We start from the raw sequence: 20,945 nt of genomic DNA, 5'->3' as shown, positions 1-20,945 counted from the left end.
CATTTATTTATTTATTTATTTATTTATTTTTACCAGCAGCTGGGCAGCAGATGAGTAACTTTTTACACAGCACTTACTCTGCTGAGCTGAGGAAATTGTGAGGTAAAATAGCTACCTTTTTTACATAGAGGTGCTCAGGTGATATTTTCCTGTCCGCTTTTTACAGTTATACCGCATTAGTTTCAAGTGATTTAACATACGAGTATTATGTCCCTTTAATCCTGTTTGAATACTGGTGCACTGGCCCTCAAAGGAAATGTGCACTTGCAGAAGAAGAAAAAAAGTTAACTTTAACTAGAAGCATTTTTGCTAATGAAAGTATATTGCATTCATGCTTCTATTTCAAATTGAAAGGCACCCACGTACATTTCAATTTTTGACATTTCTTTCACTTTAATCTTTTTTTCATTCAAAAATTAATTAAACATTTAACAACTTCCTTGTCATTTGTACAAAATAAATATTTTGAGCAATTAGTCCCTTTTAAAGAGTTTAAAGTGAAAGTCAATCCTAACGTTTTTAAAACGCTAGGATTGACCATTGGAACAAATAAAGGGGATTTTCATTCATGAAGTATAAAATACTTCATGAAGAAAGCTCATTTATTTGTTTCAAGCATTCGCCACACTGAGCTGCTCAGGCAGCCCACGGCAGAATGCTGTTTTGCTAAGAGGTGACGTTTACACCTCTTAGCAAATAGCGGGTGGGAATTCCAGCGCCAAGCATGTTGCGGGGTTAAAAATAGGCTGAGGACAAGGTTCACCCACCCCTGATCCAACCATAAGATTTGTTATGTATAGGTAGTTGCTTACAAGTTTTTTTGGAAGGGGACAAAGAAAAGGTCAATCAAATCCTATATATAAATCCTCATATATAAGAAATGCTTCTTAAGGTTTTGCACTAGCTACTTCTGTTTTTTTTTTGTTGTTGTTGTAAATAGCTTTAGAAAGAATACTATTTATTGTGCACTTATTGTTGCTTTGTTACTATGGTTGTGTTTTCATTATGGTAAAAGCAGAAATGTAGTTGCATAAATCCGACTCACAGCACAAGTTGGTAAAATGCAATGATTTTTTTTGGATCAATTCTATAAAGATTTTTCTTAATATAAATACAATCCGCTTCATTGTTTGTGCATTACTGAAACAAGACCTCTTCAATATCCACCGGTTTGCTGAAGATGCTAAAACGCTTGTCAGTGGCCAGACGTTTGGTGACATCCCTGAGGAATAATCGTAGCTCCCTCAGTGTATTCTCTTCATGGTCCTCCATACGTTGTTTTTCCACTTCTGAGAGCTGGTGACATGGTGGTGGCAAAGCAAGAGGTAGAACTTCCAAAGCCCGCTGTGCTAAAGAGAAATAAAAGCATTAGATGCGTGCACACACAAAAAAAAAAGGCAAAAGAGGGATCACATTTCAAATAGAGTGATTTTATCCTACCCTTATCAATGACATAATGTCCAGATATTTGCAAAAGCAGTTGGAACTTAAAGTGATGGCAAATTCAAGTGTTTAACAAACGCTCCGATATGTCTTCGCTAAAAATCAAGGAGGTTCAGTGACCATATAGGTAAAAAAAAGGAGTAAAATAGAAAGTTGCTTAAAATTGCATGCTCTATCTGAATCATAAAAGAAAAAAATTGGGGTTAGTATCCCTTTTAAAGTGACGGCAAATCCAAGCGTATAAATCTAGGATTTACCATCACTAAAATTAAAGTGGAAAATTAAAGTGGAAGTTCAGTGATCATATAGGTAAAAAATGATGCTAAACTCACCCTTTCTGTGCCGATGCACATAGCTAAACTCAGCGTCACTGGCCGCCCATGGCACATCGGTCTCCTTCATTGAGGAGATGTTTGCACCTCTAAACCAATAGCCGTGCGTGTCAACTGACAGTGTTCTGTATGCATGCACAGCTATTGGTTTAGAGGTGCAAGCGGCACCTCAATGGTAGAAGACGGATGTGCCGTGAGCGGCCGGAACCGCTGAGTTCAGCTATGTGTATCGGAACAGAAAGTGTGAGTTTAGCACCTTTTTTTACCTATATGATCACTGAACCTCCCCTTTAATTCTAGTGATGGTAAACCCTAGCGTTTGTTATACGCTTGGATTTACCATCACTTTAAATGGAGATTAAACATTAAATACACTTTATAAGCATAGTAATAATGCTATCCTTCACCTCCCTCTAGTCAAGAGTACAGCCATGTTGAAATCTAGATCTCACTTGATTTCAGTGCCAATGTGTTTGAACATTTGCAGTAACTCTCCTCCACATACTTGCAGTGAATCCTAGCTTCCAAAATGGCAGCATCCCCAACTAGAGGAGGGTTGCATAAAATGTATTTTGTGTTTAACGTCCCTGTAGAACTACACTTTAATTTTATTTAATTTAAAAAATACATTTGTTTCATTATCAAATAGAAAGAAACTAGCTGAACCAAAAATGGGCCGGCTCCTAAGCTTACATTTTTGCTTTTAAAATAAAGATACCAAGAGAACGAAGAAAATGTGATCATAGTAAAGTAGAAAGTAGCTTAAAAATTGCATGCTCTATCTAAATCATGAAAGAAAAAAACTTGGGTTTCATATCAGTTTAATAACAAAGCAAATTACATGAATTTATTGGAGATTAAACGGAAAAAAAAGAAAAGAAAAAAAACCTTATACTAAACCCAATTTTTTTCTGTCATGATTTAGATAGAGCATGCAATTTTAAGCAACTTTCTAATTTACTCCTATTATCTATTTTTCTTCGTTTATCTTGGTATCTCTAATGAAAAAGCAGGAATGAAAGCTTAAGATGCGGCCCATTTGTGGTTTAGAACCCTGGATAGCGCTTGCTGATTGGTGGCTACATTTAAGTTAATTTCTTTATTAATAAAACATAATTTATGCTTACCTGATAAATTTATTTCTCTTGTAGTGTATCCAGACCACGGATCATCCATTACTTGTGGGATATTCTCCTGCCCAACAGGAAGTTGCAAGAGGATCACCCACAGCAGAGCTGCTATATAGCTCCTCCCCTCACTGCCATATCCAGTCATTCGACCGAAACAAGACGAGAAAGGAGAAACCATAGGGTGCAGTGGTGACTGTAGTTTAATTAAAATTTAGACCTGCCTTAAAAGAACAGGGCGGGCCGTGGACTGGATACACTACAAGAGAAATAAATTTATCAGGTAAGCATAAATTATGTTTTCTCTTGTTAAGTGTATCCAGTCCACGGATCATCCATTACTTGTGGGATACTAATACCAAAGCTAAAGTACACGGATGATGGGAGGGACAAGGCAGGAACTTTAACGGAAGGAACCACTGCCTGTAGAACCTTTCTCCCAAAAACAGCCTCTGAAGAAGCAAAAGTATCAAATTTGTAAAATTTTGAAAAAGTGTGAAGCGAAGACCAAGTCGCAGCCTTGCAAATCTGTTCAACAGAGGCCTCATTTTTAAAGGTCCAGGTGGAAGCCACAGCTCTAGTAGAATGAGCTGTAATCCTTTCAGGGGGCTGCTGTCCAGCAGTCTCATAGGCTAAGAGTATTATGCTCCGAAGCCAAAAGGAGAGAGAGGTTGTCGAAGCTTTTTGACCTCTCCTCTGTCCAGAGTAAATGACAAACAGGGCAGATGTTTGACGAAAATCTTTAGTAGCCTGTAAGTAAAACTTCAAGGCACGGACTACGTCCAGATTATGCAAAAGACGTTCCTTCTTTGAAGAAGGATTAGGACACAATGATGGAACAACAATCTCTTGATTGATATTCCTGTTAGAAACCACCTTAGGTAAAAACCCAGGTTTGGTACGCAGAACTACCTTGTCTGAATGAAAAATCAGATAAGGAGAATAACAATGTAAGGCAGATAACTCAGACTCTTCGGGCCGAGGAAATAGCCATCAAAAACAGAACTTTCCAAGATAAAAGTTTAATATCAATGGAATGAAGGGGTTCAAGCGGAACTCCCTGAAGAACTTTAAGAACCAAGTTTAAGCTCCACGGGGGAGCAACAGTTTTAAACACAGGCTTAATCCTAACCAAAGCCTGACAAAATGCCTGGACGTCTGGAACTTCTGCCAGACGCTTGTGCAAAAGAATAGACAGAGCAGAGATCTGTCCTTTTAAAGAACTAGCTGATAAGCCTTTGTCCAAACCCTCTTGGAGAAAGGACAATATCCTAGGAATCCTAACCTTACTCCATGAGTAACTCTTGGATTCACACCAATAAAGATATTTACGCCATATCTTATGGTAGATTTTCCTGGAGACAGGCTTCCGAGCCTGTATTAAGGTATCAATGACGGACTCGGAGAAGCCACGCCTTGATAGAATCAAGCGTTCAATCTCCATGCAGTCAGTCTCAGAGAAATTAGATTTGGATGATTGAAAGGACCTTGTATTAGAAGGTCCTGCCTCAGAGGCAGAGTCCATGGTGGAAGAGATGACATGTCCACTAGGTCTGCATACCAGGTCCTGCGTGGCCACGCAGGCGCTATCAGAATCACCGATGCTCTCTCCTGTTTGATTTTGGCAATCAGTCGAGGAAGCAGAGGAAACGGTGGAAACACATAGGCCAGGTTGAAGAACCAAGGAGCTGCTAGAGCATCTATCAGCGTTGCTCCTGGGTCCCTGGACCTGGATCCGTAACAAGGAAGCTTGTCGTTCTGGCGAGACGCCATGAGATCCAGTTCTGGTTTGCCCCATTGATGGACCAATTGAGCAAACACCTCCGGATGGAGTTCCCACTCCCCCGGATGAAAAGTCTGACGACTTAGAAAATCCACCTCCCAGTTCTCTACGCCTGGGATGTGGATTGCTGACAGGTGGCAAGAGTGAGACTCTGCCCAGCGAATTATCTTTGAGACTTCTAACATCGCTAGGGAACTCCTGGTTCCCCCTTGATGGTTGATGTAAGCCACAGTCGTGATGTTGTCCGACTGAAATCTGATGAACCTCAGTGTTGCTAACTGAGGCCAAGCTAGAAGAGTATTGAATATTGCTCTTAATTCCAGAATATTTATTGGGAGGAGTTTCTCCTCCTGAGTCCACGATCCCTGAGCCTTCAGGGAGTTCCAGACTGCGCCCCAACCTAGAAGGCTGGCATCTGTTGTTACAATTGTCCAATCTGGCCTGCGAAAGGTCATACCCTTGGACAGATGGACCCGAGAAAGCCACCAGAGAAGAGAATCTCTGGTCTCTTGATCCAGATTTAGTAGAGGGGACAAATCTGAGTAATCCCCATTCCGCTGACTTAGCATGCATAATTGCAGCGGTCTGAGATGCAGGCTCGCAAATGGCACTATGTCCATTGCCGCTAACATTAAGCCGATTACTTACATGCACTGAGCCACTGACGGGCGTGGAATGGAATGAAGGACACGGCAAGCATTTAGAAGTTTTGATAACCTGGACTCCGTCAGGTAAATTTTCATCTCTACAGAATCTATAAGAGTCCCTAGGAAGGAGACTCTTGTGAGTGGTGATAGAGAACTCTTTTCCACGTTCACTTTCCACCCATGCGACCTCAGAAATGCCAGAACTATCTCTGTATGAGACTTGGCAACTTGAAAGCTTGACGCCTGTATCAGGATGTCGTCTAGATACGGAGCCACCGCTATGCCTCGCGGTCTTAGAACCGCCAGAAGTGAGCCCAGAACCTTTGTAAAAATTCTCGGGGCAGTGGCCAACCCGAAGGGAAGAGCTACAAATTGGTAATGCCTGTCCAGAAAGGCAAACCTTAGGAACCGATGATGATCTTTGTGAATCGGTATGTGAAGGTAGGCAACCTTTAAATCCACTGTGGTCATGTACTGACCCTCTTGGAAAATGGGTAGGATGGTCCGAATAGTTTCCATTTTGAATGATGGAACTCTGAGGAATTTGTTTAAGATCTTTAGATCCAAGATTGGTCTGAAGGTTCCCTCTTTCTTGGGAACCACAAACAGATTTGAATAAAATCCCTGTCCTTGTTCCGTCCGCGGAACTGGATGGATCACTCCCATTACTAGGAGGTCTTGCACACAGCTTAGGAATGCCTCTTTCTTTATCTGGTTTGCCGATAACCTTGAAAGATGAAATCTCCCTTGTGGAGGAGAAGCTTTGAAGTCCAGAAGATATCCCTGAGATATGATCTCCAACGCCCAGGGATCCTGAACATCTCTTGCCCACGCCTGGGTGTAGAGAGAAAGTCTGCCCCCCACTAGATCCGTTTCCGGATAGGGGGGCGTTCCTTCATGCTGTCTTGGGGGCAGCAGCAGGCTTTCTGGCCTGCTTGCCCTTGTTCCAGGACTGGTTAGGTTTCCAGGCCTGTCTGGAATGAGCAACAGTTCCCTCTTGTTTTGAAGCGGAGGAAGTTGATGCTGCTCCTGCCTTGAAATTTCGAAAGGCATGAAAATTAGACTGTTTGGCCTTTGATTTGGCCCTGTCCTGAGGAAGGGTATGACCCTTGCCTCCAGTAATGTCAGCAATAATTTCCTTCAAGCCAGGCCCGAATAGGGTCTGCCCCTTGAAAGGAATTTGAGTAATTTAGACTTTGAAGTCACGTCGGCTGACCAGGATTTAAGCCATAGCACCCGACGCGCCTGGATGGCGAATCCGGAATTCTTAGCCATTAGTTTAGTCAAATGAACAATGGCATCAGAAACAAATGAGTTCGCTAGCTTAAGCGTTCTAAGCTTGTCCATAATTTCATTCAATGGAGCTGTCTGGATGGCCTCTTCCAGGGCCTCAAACCAGAATGCCACTGCTGCAGTGACAGGCGCAATGCATGCAAGGAGCTGTAAAATAAAACCTTGTTGAATAAACATTTTCTTAAGGTAACCGTCCAATATTTTATCCATTGGATCTGAAAAAGCACAACTGTCCTCAACCGGGATAGTGGTACGCTTTACTAAAGTAGAAACTGCTTAGGGACCGTGTGCCATAAGTCCCGTGTAGTGGCGTCTATTGGAAACATTTTTCTAAATATAGGAGGTGGGGAAAAGGGCACACCGGGTCTATCCCACTCCTTGCTAATAATTTCTGTAAGCCTTTTAGGTATAGGAAAAACGTCAGTACACACCGGCACCGCATAGTATCTATCCAGCCTACACAATTTCTCTGGAATTGCAACTGTGTTACAGTCATTCAGAGCAGCTAATACCTCCCCAAGCAATACACGGAGGTTCTCAAGCTTAAATTTAAAATTAGAAATCTCTGAATCAGGTATCCCCGAGTCAGAGATGTCACCCACAGACTGAAGCTCTCCGTCCTCATGTTCTGCATACTGTGAAGCAGTATCAGACATGGCTCTAACAGCATTTGCGCACTCTGTATCTCTCCTAACCCCAGAGCTATCGCGCTTGCCTCTCAATTCAGGCAATCTAGATAATACCTCTGACAGGGTATTATTCATGATTGCAGCCATGTCCTGCAAGGTAATCACTATGGGCGTCCCTGATGTAATTGGCTCCATATTAGCGTGCGTCCCCTGAGCGGGAGGCGAAGGGTCTGACACGTGGGGAGAGTTAGTCGGCATAACTTCCCCCTCGACAGAACCCTCTGGTGATAATTCTTTTATAGATAAAGACTGATCTTTACTGTTTAAGGTGAAATCAATACATTTAGTACACATTCTCCTATGGGGCTCCACCATGGCTTTCAAACATAATGAACAAGTAGGTTCCTCTGTGTCAGACATGTTTAAACAGACTAGCAATGAGACTAGCAAGCTTGGAAAACACTTTAAAACAAGTTTACAAGCAATATAAAAAACGTTACTGCGCCTTTAAGAAACACAAATTTTCCCAAATTTTGAAATAACAGTGAAAAAATGCAGTTACACTAACGAAATTTTTACAGTGTATGTAATACGTTAGCAGAGCATTGCACCCACTTGCAAATGGATGCTTAACCCCTTAATACCAAAAACGGAATAACAAATGACAAAAACGTTTTTTAAACAGTCACAACTGCCACAGCTCTACTGTGGCTTTTTACCTCCCTCAATACGACTTTTGAAGCATTTTGAGCCCTTCAGAGAAGTCCTGGATCATGCAGGAAGAAGCTGGATGTCTGTGTATGTAATTTTTGCTGTGCAAAAAAACGCCAAAATAGGCCCCTCCCACTCATATTACAACAGTGGGAAGCCTCAGGGAACTGTTTCTAGGCAAAATTCAAGCCAGCCATGTGGAAAAAACTAGGCCCCAATAAGTTTTATCACCAAACATATGTAAAAAACGATTAAACATGCCAGCAAACGTTTTAAAATACACTTTTATAAGAGTATGTATCTTTATTAATAAGCCTGATACCAGTCGCTATCACTGCATTTAAGGCTTTACTTACATTACTTCGGTATCAGCAGCATTTTCTAGCAAATTCCATCCCTAGAAAAATATTTTAACTGCACATACCTTATTACAGGAAAACCTGCACGCTATTCCCCCTCTGAAGTTACCTCACTACTCAGAATATGTGAGAACAGCAAAGGATCTTAGTTACTTCTGCTAAGATCATAGAAAACGCAGGCAGATTCTTCTTCTAAACACTGCCTGAGATAAACAGTACACTCCGGTACCATTTAAAAATAACAAACTTTTGATTGAAGAAATAAACTAAGTATAAAACACCACAGTCCTCTTACGACCTCCATCTTAGTTGAGAGTTGCAAGAGAATGACTGGATATGGCAGTGAAGGGAGGAGCTATATAGCAGCTCTGCTGTGGGTGATCTCCTTCCCAACAGGAAGTTGCAAGAGGAATATCCCACAAGTAATGGATGATCCGTGGACTGGATACACTTAACAAGAGAAATAAATATATATATATATATATATATATATATATATATATATATATACACTGCATTGGAACATTGTTTAAAACTTGTCATTTGAAAAAAACATAATTTATGCTTACCTGATAAATTTATTTCTCTTGTGGTGTATCCAGTCCACGGATCATCCATTACTTGTGGGATATTCTCCTTCCCAACAGGAAGTTGCAAGAGGATCACCCACAGCAGAGCTGCTATATAGCTCCTCCCCTCACTGCCATATACAGTCATTCGACCGAAACAAGCCGAGAAAGGAGAAACCATAGGGTGCAGTGGTAACTGTAGTTTAATTAAAATTTAGACCTGCCTGAAAAGGACAGGGCGGGCCGTGGACTGGATACACTACAAGAGAAATAAATTTATCAGGTAAGCATAAATTATGTTTTCTCTTGTTAAGTGTATCCAGTCCACGGATTATTCATTACTTGTGGGATACCAATACCAAAGCTAAAGTACACGGATGATGGGAGGGACAAGGCAGGAACTTAAACGGAAGGAACCACTGCCTGTAGAACTTTTCTCCCAAAAACAGCCCCCGAAGAAGCAAAAGTATCAAATTTGGAAAATTTGGAAAAAGTATGAAGCGAAGACCAAGTTGCAGCCTTGCAAATCTGTTCAACAGAGGCCTCATTTTTAAAGGCTCAGGTGGAAGCCACAGCTCTAGTAGAATGAGCTGTAATCCTTTCAGAAGGCTGCTGTCCAGCAGTCTCATAGGCTAAACGGATTATACTCCGAAGCCAAAAAGAAAACAGAATTTATGTTTACCTGATAAATTTCTTTCTCCAACGGTGTGTCCGGTCCACGGCGTCATCCTTACTTGTGGGATATTCTCCTCCCCAACAGGAAATGGCAAAGAGCCCAGCAAAGCTGGTCACATGATCCCTCCTAGGCTCCGCCTACCCCAGTCATTCGACCGACGTTAAGGAGGAATATTTGCATAGGAGAAACCATATGGTACCGTGGTGACTGTAGTTAAAGAAAATAAATTATCAGACCTGATTAAAAAAACCAGGGCGGGCCGTGGACCGGACACACCGTTGGAGAAAGAAATTTATCAGGTAAACATAAATTCTGTTTTCTCCAACATAGGTGTGTCCGGTCCACGGCGTCATCCTTACTTGTGGGAACCAATACCAAAGCTTTAGGACACGGATGAAGGGAGGGAGCAAATCAGGTCACCTAAATGGAAGGCACCACGGCTTGCAAAACCCTTCTCCCAAAAATAGCCTCAGAAGAAGCAAAAGTATCAAACTTGTAAAATTTGGAAAAAGTGTGCAGTGAAGACCAAGTCGCTGCCCTACATATCTGATCAACAGAAGCCTCGTTCTTGAAGGCCCATGTGGAAGCCACAGCCCTAGTGGAGTGAGCTGTGATTCTTTCAGGAGGCTGCCGTCCGGCAGTCTCATAAGCCAATCGGATAATGCTTTTAATCCAGAAGGAGAGAGAGGTAGAAGTTGCTTTTTGACCTCTCCGTTTACCAGAATAAACAACAAACAAAGACAAAGTTTGTCTGAAATCCTTAGTAGCTGCTAAGTAAAATTTGAGAGCACGAACTACATTCAAGTTGTGCAACAAACGTTCCTTCTTTGAAACTGGATTAGGACACAAAGAAAGGTACAACTATCTCCTGGTTAATGTCTTTGTTAGAAACAACTTTTGGAAGAAAACCAGGTTTAGTACGGAAAACCACCTTATCTGCATGGAACTCCAGATAAGGAGAAGAACACTGCAGAGCAGATAATTCTGAAACTCTTCTAGCAGAAGAAATAGCAACCAAAAACAAACTTTCCAAGATAATAACTTAATATCAACGGAATGTAAGGGTTCAAACGGAACCCCCTGAAGAACTGAAAGAACTAGGTTGAGACTCCAAGTAGGAGTCAAAAATTTTGTAAACAGGCTTGATTCTAACCAGAGCCTGAACAAAGGCTAGAACATCTGGCACAGCTGCCAGCTTTTTGTGAAGTAACACGGACAAGGCAGAAATCTGTCCCATCAAGGAACTTGCAGATAATCCTTTTTCCAATCCTTCTCGAAGGAAGGATAGACTCTTAGGAATCTTAACCTTGTCCCAAAGGAATCCTGCAGATTCACACCAACAGATATACCAAATTATGTGGTAATTTTTCTGGTTACAGGCTTTCAGGCCTGAACAAGAGTATTAATAACAGAATCTGAGAACCCTCGCTTTGATAAGATCAAGCGTTCAATCTCCAAGCAGTCAGCTGGAGTGGGTCGAACGGACCTAGAACAAGAAGGTCTCGTCTCAAAGGTAGCTTCCATGGTGGAGCCGATGACGTATTCACCAGATCTGCATACCAAGTCCTGCGTGGCCACGCAGGAGCTATCAAAATCACCGACGCCCTCTCCTGATTGATCCTGGCTACCAGCCTGGGGATGAGAGGAAACGGCGGGAACACATAAGCTAGTTTGAAGGTCCAAGGTGCTACTAGTGCATCCACTAGAGCCGCCTTGGGATCCCTGGATCTGTACCCGTAGTAAGGAACTCTAAAGTTCTGACGAGAGGTCATCAGATCCATGTCTGGAATGCCCCACGGTTGAGTGACTTGGGCAAAGATTTCCGGATGGAGTTCCCACTCCCCCGGATGCAATGTCTGACGACTCAGAAAATCCGCTTCCCAATTTTCCACTCCTGGGATGTGGATAGCAGACAGGTGGCAGGAGTGAGACTCCGCCCATAGAATGATTTTGGTCACTTCTTCCATCGCTAGGGAACTCCTTGTTCCCCCCTGATGGTTGATGTATGAACTTGGCCCTCGCTAGCTGAGGCCAAGCTTTGAGAGCATTGAATATCGCTCTCAGTTCCAGAATATTTATCGGTAGAAGAGAGTCTACCCGAGACCAAAGACCCTGAGCTTTCAGGGATCCCCAGACCGCGCCCCAGCCCATCAGACTGGCGTCGGTCGTGACAATGACCCACTCTGGTCTGCAGAAGGTCATCCCTTGTGAAAGGTTGTCCAGGGACAGCCACCAACGGAATGAGTCTCTGGTCCTCTGATTTACTTGTATCTTCGGAGACAAGTCTGAATAGTCCCCAGTCCACTGACTGAGCATGAACAGTTGTAATGGTCTTAGATGAATGCGCACAAAAGGAACTATGTCCAGTGCCGCTACCATCAAACCTATCACTTCCATGCCCTGCGCTATGGAAGGAAGAGGAACGGAATGAAGTATCCGACAAGAGTCTAGCAGTTTTGTTTTTCTGGCTTCTGTCAGAAAAATCCTCATTTCTAAGGAGTCTATTATAGTTCCCAAGAAGGGAACCCTCGTTGACGGAGATAGAGAACTCTTTTCCACGTTCACTTTCCATCCGTGAGATCTGAGAAAGGCCAGGACAATGTCCGTGTGAGCCTATACTTGAGGAAGGGACGACGCTCGAATCAGAATGTCGTCCAAGTAAGGTACTACAGCAATGCCCCTTGGTCTTAGCACCGCCAGAAGGGACCCTAGTACCTATGAGAAAAACCTAGGAGCAGTGGCTAATCCGAAAGAAAACGCCACGAACTGGAAATGCTTGTCCAGGAATGCAAACCTTAGGAACCGATAATGTTCCTTGTGGATAGGAATATGTAGATACGCATCCTTGAAATCCACCTTGGTCATGAATTGACCTTCCTGGATGGAAGGAAGAAGTGTTCGAATGGTTTCCATCTTGAACGATGGAACCTTGAGAAACTTGTTCAAGATCTTGAGATCGAAGATTGGTCTGAACGTTCCCTCTTTTTTGGGAACTATGAACAGATTGGAGTAGAACCCCATCCCTTGTTCTCCTAATGGAACAGGATGAATCACTCCCATTTTTAGCAGGTCTTTTACCCAATGTAAGAATGCCTGTCTTCTTATGTGGTCTGAAGACAACTGAGACCTGTGGAACCTCCCCCTAGGAGGAAGCCCCTTGAACTCCAGAGAATAACCTTGGGAGACTATTTCTAACGCCCAAGGATCCAGAACATCTCTTGCCCCAGCCTGAGCGAAGAGAGAGAGTCTGCCCCCCACCAGATCCGGTCCCGGATCGGGGGCCCGCATTTCATGCTGTCTTGGTAGCAGTGGCAGGTTTCCCGGCCTGCTTTCCTATGTTCCAGCCTTGCATAGGTCTCCAGGCTGGATTGGCTTGAGAAGTATTACCTTCCTGCTTAAACTTAGGTTTATTTTTGGTCTTGAAAAGACCTATCCCGAGGAAGGGCGTGGCCCTTGCCCCCAGTGATATCAGAGATAATCTCTTTCAAGTCAGGGCCAAAGAGTGTTTTCCCCTTGAAAGGAATGTCAAGCAATTTGTTCTTGGAAGACGCATCCGCTGTCCAAGATTTTAACCGAAGCGCTCTGCGCCACAATAGCAAAACCCAGAATTTTTTCGCCGCTAACCTAGCCAATTGCAAGGTGGCGTCTAGGGTGAAAGAATTAGCCAATTTAAGAGCACGAATTCTGTCCATAATCTCCTCATAAACAGAAGAATTACTAATAATCGCCTTTCCTAGCTCATCAAACTAGAAACACGCGGCTGCAGTGACAGGGACAATGCATGCAATTGGATGTAGAAGGGAACCTTGCTGAACAAACATCTTTAGCAGACCTTCTAATTTTGTATCCATAGGATCTTGGAAAGCACAACTATCTTCTATGGGTATAGTGGCGCGCTTGTGTAGAGTAGAAACCGCCCCCTCGACCTTGGGGACTGTCTGCCATCAGTCCTTTCTGGGGTCGACTATAGGAAAACAATTTTATAAATATGGGGGAAGGTACTAAAGGTATACCGGGCCTGTCCCATTCTTTACTAACAATGTACGCCACCCGCTTGGATATAGGAAAAGCTTCGGGGGGCCCCGGGGCCTCTAAGAACTTTTCTATTTTACATAGTGGTTCTGGCATGACCAGATAATCACAATCATCCAAATTGGATAACACCTCCTTAAGCAGAGCGCGGAGATGTTCCAACTTAAATTTAAAATTAATCACATCAGGTTCAGCTTGTTGAGAAATGTTTCCTGAATCTGAAATTTCTCCCTCAGACAAAACCTCCCTGGCCCCCTCAGACTGGTGTAGGGGCCCTTCAGAAACCATATCATCAGCGTTCTCATGCTCTACAGAAATTTCTAAAACAGAGCAGTCGCGCTTTCGCTGATAAGTGGGCATATTGGCTAAAATGTTTTTGATAGAATTATCCATTACAGCCGTTAAATGTTGCATAGTAAGGAGTATTGGCGCACTAGATGTACTAGGGGCCTCCTGTATGGGCAAGACTGGTGTAGACGAAGTAGGGGATGATGCAGTACCATGCTTACTCCCCTCACTTGAGGAATCATCTTGGGCATCATTTTTACTAAATTTTTTATGACATAAAATACATATAGTTAAATGAGAAGGAACCTTGATTTCCCCACATTCAGAACACAATCTATCTGGTAGTTCAGACATGTTAAACAGGCATAAACTTGATAACAAAGCACAAAAAACGTTTTAAAATAAAACCGTTACTGTCACTTTAAATTTTAAACTAAACACACTTTATTACTGCAATTGCGAAAAAGTATGAAGGGATTGTTCAAAATTCACCAAAATTTCACCACAGTGTCTTAAAGCCTTAAAAGTATTGCACACCAAATTTGGAAGCTTTAACCCTTAAAATAACGGAACCGGAGCCGTTTTCATATTTAACCCCTTTACAGTCCCTGGAATCTGCTTTGCTGAGACCCAACCAAGCCCAAAGGGGAATACGATACCAAATGATGCCTTCAGAAAGACTTTTCTATGTATCAGAGCTCCACACACATGCAGCTGCATGCCATGCTGTCCTCAAAAAACAAGTGCGCCATTACCGGCGCGAAAATGAGGCTCTGACTATGATTAGGGAAAGCCCCTAAAGAATAAGGTGTCAAAAACAGTGCCTGCCGATATAATCATATCAAAATACCCAGAATAAATGATTCCTCAAGGCTAAATATGTGTTAATAATGAATCGATTTAGCCCAGAAAAAGTCTACAGTCTTAATAAGCCCTTGTGAAGCCCTTATTTACTATCTTAATAAAAATGGCTTACCGGATCCCATAGGGAAAATGACAGCTTCCAGCATTACATCGTCTTGTTAGAATGTGTCATACCTCAAGCAGCAAGAGACTGCACACTGTTCCCCCAACTGAAGTTAATTGCTCTCAACAGTCCTGTGTGGAACAGCCATGGATTTTAGTTACGGTTGCTAAAATCATTTTCCTCATACAAACAGAATTCTTCATCTCTTTTCTGTTTCTGAGTAAATAGTACATACCAGCACTATTTGAAAATAACAAACTCTTGATTGAATAATGAAAAACTACAGTTAAACACTAAAAAACTCTAAGCCATCTCCGTGGAGATGTTGCCTGTACAACGGCAAAGAGAATGACTGGGGTAGGCGGAGCCTAGGAGGGATCATGTGACCAGCTTTGCTGGGCTCTTTGCCATTTCCTGTTGGGGAGGAGAATATCCCACAAGTAAGGATGACGCCGTGGACCGGACACACCTATGTTGGAGAAAGAGAGGTTGCCGAGGCCTTCTGACCTCTCCTCTGTCCAGAGTAAACAACAAACAGGTTAGATGTTTGGCGAAAATCTTTAGTAGCCTGTAAGTAAAACTTCAAGGCACAGACTACGTCTAGATTATGCAAAAGACATTCCTTCTTTGAAGAAGGATTAGGACATAATGATGGAACAACAATCTCTTGATTGATATTCTTGTTAGAAACCACCTTAGGTAAAAACCCCGGTTTTGTACGCAGAACAACTTTATCTGAATGAAAGATCAGATGAGGAGAATCACAATGTAAGGCAGATAACTCAGAGACTCTTCGAGCCGAGGAAATAGCCATCAGAAAAAGAACTTACCATGAAAGAAGTTTGATATCAATAGAATGAAGGGGTTCAAACGGAACCCCTTGAAGAACTTTAAGAACCAAGTTTAAGCTCCATGGAGGAGCAACAGTTTTAAACACAGGCTTAATTCTAACTAAAGCCTGACAAAATGCCTGAACGTCTGGAACTTCTGCCAGACGCTTATGCAAAAGAATAGACAGAGCAGAAATCTGTCCCTTTAAAGAACTAGCTGATAATCCTTTGTCCAAACCCTCTTGGAGGAAGGACAATATCCTAGGAATCCTAACCCTACTCCATGAGTAATTCTTGGATTTACACCAATGAAGATATATACGCCATATCTTGTGGTAAATTTTCCTGGTGACAGGCTTTCGTGCCTGTATTAAGGTATCAATTACTGACTCGGAGAAGCCACGCTTTGATAGAATCAAGCGTTCAATCTCCATGCAGTCAGTCTCAGAGAAAGTAGATTCGGATGATTGAAAGGACCTTGTATTAGAAGGTCTTGTCTCAGAGGCAGAGTCCATGGTGGAAAGGATGACATGTCCACTAGGTCTGCATACCAGGTCCTGCGTGGCCACGCAGGCGCTATCAATATCACCGATGCTCTTTCCTGTTTGATTTTGGCAATCAGACGAGGGAGCAGAGGAAACGGTGGAAACACATAAGCCAGGTTGAAGAACCAAGGCGCTGCTAGAGCATCTATCAGTGCCGCTTCTGGGTCCCTGGACCTGGATCCGTAACAAGGAAGCTTGGCGTTCTGGCGAGACGCCATGAGATCCAATTCTGGTTTGCCCCAACGGAGAACCAATTGAGCAAACACCTCCGGATGGAGTTCCCATTCCCCCGGATGAAAAGTCTGACGACTTAGAAAATCCGCCTCCCAGTTCTCTACACCTGGGATATGGATCGCTGACAGGTGGCAAGACTGAGTCTCTGCCCAGCGAATTATCTTGGAGACTTCTGACATCGCTAGGGAACTCCTGGTTCCCCCTTGATGGTTGATGTAAGCCATAGTCGTGATGTTGTCCAACTGAAATCTGATGAACCTCAGTGTTGATAGCTGAGGCAAAGCCAGAAGAGCATTGAATATTGCTCTTAAGTCCAGAATATTTATTGGGAGGAGTCCATGAACCCTGAGCCTTCAGGGAGTTCCAGACTGCACCCCAACCTAGAAGGCTGGCATCTGTTACAATTGTCCAATCTGGTCTGCGAAAGGTCATACCCTTGGACAGATGGGCCTGAGATAACTACCAGAGAAGAGAATCTCTGGTTTCCTGATCCAGATTTAGTAGAGGGGACAAATCTGTGTAATCCCCATTCCACTGACTGAGCATGCATAATTGCAGCGGTCTGAGATGCAGGCGCGCGAACGGCACTATGTCCATCGCCGCTACCATTAAGCCGATTACTTCCATGCACTGAGCCACCGTGGGGCGCGGAATGGAGTGGAGAACACGGCAAGCATTTAGAAGTTTTGATAACCTGGACTCCGTCAGGTAAAATTTCATTTCTACAGAATCTATTAGAGTCCCTAGGAAGGAAACCCTAGTGAGAGGAGATAGAGAACTCTTTTCTTCGTTCACTTTCCACCCATGCGACCTCAGGAATGCCAGAACTATCTCTGTATGAGATTTGGCAATTTGAAAGCTTGACGCCTGTATCAGGATGTCGTCCAGGTAAGGAGCCACCGCTATGCCTCGCGGTCTTAGGACCGCCAGAAGTGAGCCCAGAACCTTTGTAAAAATTCTTGGGGCTGTAGCCAACCCGAATGGAAGAGCTACAAATTGGTAATGCCTGTCTAGAAAGGCAAACCTCAGGAACTGATGATGATTCTTGTGAATCGGAATGTGAAGGTAGGCATCCTTTAAGTCCACTGTGGTCATGTACTGACCCTCTTGGATCATGGGTAAAATGGTTCGAATAGTTTCCATCTTGAATGACGGAACTCTGAGGAATTTGTTTAGGATCTTTAAATCCAAAATTGGTCTGAAGGTTCCCTCTTTTTTGGGAACCACAAATAGATTTGAATAAAACCCCTGTCCTTGTTCTGTCCGCGGAACTGGATGGATCACTCCCATTACAAGGAGATCTTGTACGTAGCTTAGGAATGCCTCTTTCTTTATCTGGTTTGCAGATAATCTTGAAAGGTGAAATCTCCCTTGTGGAGGAGAAGCTTTGAAGTCCAGAAGATATCCCTGAGATATGATCTCCAACGCCCAGGGATCCTGAACATCTCTTGCCCACGCCTGGGCGAAGAGAGAGAGTCTGCCCCCTACTAGATCCGTTGTCGGATAGGGGGCCGCTCCATCATGCTGTCTTAGAGGCAGCAGCAGGCTTTCTGGCCTGCTTGCCCTTGCTCCAGGACTGCTTAGGTTTCCAGGCCTGTCTAGAATAAGCAACAGTTCCCTCTTGTTTTCAAGCAGAGGAAGTTGATGCTGCACCTGCCTTGAAATTTCGAAAGGCACGAAAATTAGACTGTTTGGCCTTTCATTTGGCCCTGCCCTGAGGAAGGTTATGACTCTTACCTCCAGTAATGTCAGCAATAATTTCTTTCAAACCAGGCCAGAATAAGGTCTGCCCCTTGATAGGAATGTTGAGTAATTTAGACTTTGAAGTCACATCAGCTGACCAGGATTTGAGCCATAGCACCCTACGCGCCTGGATGGCGAATCCGGAATTCTTAGCCGTTAGTTTAGTCAAATGAACAATGGCATCAGAAACAAATGAGTTAGCTAGCTTAAGAGTTCTAAGCTTGTCAACAATTTCAGTCAATGGAACTGTATGGAAGGCCTCTTCCAGGGCCTCAAACCAGAATGCCGCCGCAGCAGTGACAGGCGCAATGCATGCAAGGGGCTGTAAAATAAAACCTTGTTGAATAAACATTTTCTTAAGGTAACCCTCTAATTTTTTATCCATTGGATCTGAAAAAGCACAACTGTCCTCAACCGGGATAGTGGTACGCTTTGCTAAAGTAGAAACTGCTCCCTCCACCTTAGGGACAGTCTGCCATAAGTCCCGTGTAGTGGCATCTATTGGAAACATTTTTCTAAATATAGGAGGTGGGGAAAAAGGCACACCGGGCCTATCCCACTCCTTACTAATAATTTCTGTAAGCCTTTTAGGTATTGGAAAAACATCAGTACTCACCGGCACTGCATAGTATTTATCCAGTCTACACAATTTCTCTGGCACTGCAATTGTGTCACAGTCATTCAGAGCAGCTAATACCTCCCCAAGCAATACACGGAGGTTCTCAAGCTTAAATTTAAAATTAGAAATCTCTGAATCAGGTCTCCCCGATTCAGAGACGTCACCCACAGACTGAAGCTCTCCGTCCTCAGGTTCTGCATATTGTGACGCAGTATCAGACATGGCTCTTACAGCATCTACGCGCTCTGTATCTCGTCTAACCCCAGAGCTATCGCGCTTGCCTCTCAATTCAGGCAATCTGGATAATACCTCTGACAGGGTATTATTCATGATTGCAGCCATGTCCTGCAAAGTAATCGCTATGGGCGTCCCTGATGTACTTGGCGCCATATTAGCGTGCGTCCCTTGAGCGGGAGGCGAAGGGTCCGACACGTGGGGAGAGTTAGTCGGCATAACTTCCCCCTCGACAGACCCCTCTGGTGACAATTCTTTTATAGATAAAGACAGATCTTTACTGTTTAAGGTGAAATCAATACATTTAGTACACATTCTCCTATGGGGCTCCACCATGGCTTTTAAACATAATGAACAAGTATCCTCTGTTTCAGACATGTTTGTACAGACTAGCAATGAGACTAGCAAGCTTGGAAAACACTTTAAAGCAAGTTAACAAGCAATATAAAAAACATTACTGTGCCTTTAAGAGAAACAAATTTTGACAAAATTTGAAATAACAGTGAAAAAAGGCAGTTACACTAACATTTTTACAGTGTATGTAACAAGTCAGCAGAGCATTGCACCCACTTGTAAATGGATGATTAACCCCTTAACAAAAACAGAATAATAAATGACAAAAACGTTTTTTTAAACACAGTCACAACAACTGCCACAGTCTACTGTGATTGTTACCCTCCTCAAACACGACTTTGAAGCCTTTTGAGCCCTTCAGAGATGTCCTGTAACATGCAGAGGGAAGCTGAATGTCTGTCAGTATTTTTATCTGCACAGAAAAGCACTAAAAAAGGCCCCTCCCACTCATATTACAACAGTGGAAAGCCCCAGGAAACTGTTTCTAGGCAAAAATCAAGCCAGCCATGTGGAAAAAAACTAGGCCCCAATAAGTTTTGTCACCAAACATATATAAAAACGATTAACATGCCAGCAAACGTTTTATGTTACACTTTTATAAGAGTATGTATCTCTGTTAATAAGCCTGATACCAGTCACTATCACTGCATTTAAGGCTTAACTTACATTAATCCGGTATCAGCAGCATTTTTCTAGCAAATTCCATCCCTAGAAATATGTTAACTGCACATACCTTATTGCAGGAAAACCTGCACGCCATTCCCCCTCTGAAGTTACCTCACTCCTCAGAATATGTGAGAACGGCAGTGGATCTTAGTTACTTCTGCTAAGATCATACAAATCACAGGCAGATTCTTCTTCTAATGCTGCCTGAGATGAAACAGTACATTCCGGTACCATTTAAAAATAACAAACTTTTGATTGAAGAAATAAACTAAGTATAAAACACCACTCTCCTCTTACTACGTCCATCTTTGTTGAGAGTTGCAAGAGAATGACTGGATATGGCAGTGAGGGGAGGAGCTATATAGCAGCTCTGCTGTGGGTGATCCTCTTGCAACTTCCTGTTGGGAAGGAGAATATCCCACAAGTAATGGATGATCCGTGGACTGGATACACTTAACAAGAGAAAACTGTTTTGCAGTCCACAGTCACAACACTTTATGAACTCGTGGCAGTGTTATTTCATTTTCCACTCACAAAATACATTGACTTGAATTATACATCTCAGTCTAAAGAGGTAAGTCGCAAAATAATATTGCAGCTTTCTTTACCTCTCCTCTAAAAACTGGGGAGATGCACGTGAAATTAAACTTTTTATTTTAAAGATAGAATAATGTACAAGCAATAAAACATTTTGAAAATATCTTCATGAAAACAAATGGTCTTTAAAAGAAACTCCTTTAAAAAAGCATTAAAAAGGCACTGTTAAAATTAAATGTAGGGGGCGGAGCTAGCCGCTGAAGAGATCAGACGTGCACATTAAGAGCTCCTGGCATTTTGGATTATTTAAAAGCCACAAAAGAGTTT

General features: G+C 42.9%; 1 protein-coding gene across 1 annotated transcript in view; it reads right to left on the bottom strand.

Moving 5' to 3' along the window:
* Window positions 1-20,945, bottom strand: part of ATAD2B (ATPase family AAA domain containing 2B) — an 823,789-nt gene that overhangs the window by 327,471 nt on the left and 475,373 nt on the right. The window contains exon 20 of the mRNA XM_053711168.1: window positions 1,153-1,349. Within this exon, the coding sequence (XP_053567143.1) occupies window positions 1,153-1,349 (197 nt within the window). The remainder of the gene's footprint in view (window positions 1-1,152; window positions 1,350-20,945) is intronic.

This window comes from Bombina bombina, chromosome 4 (assembly GCF_027579735.1).
Source record: "Bombina bombina isolate aBomBom1 chromosome 4, aBomBom1.pri, whole genome shotgun sequence".
NCBI classification, from domain to species: Eukaryota; Metazoa; Chordata; class Amphibia; order Anura; family Bombinatoridae; genus Bombina; species Bombina bombina.
The sequence above is the reverse complement of the archived record's forward strand: the minus strand, read 5'-3'. Positions and strand labels throughout refer to the sequence as shown.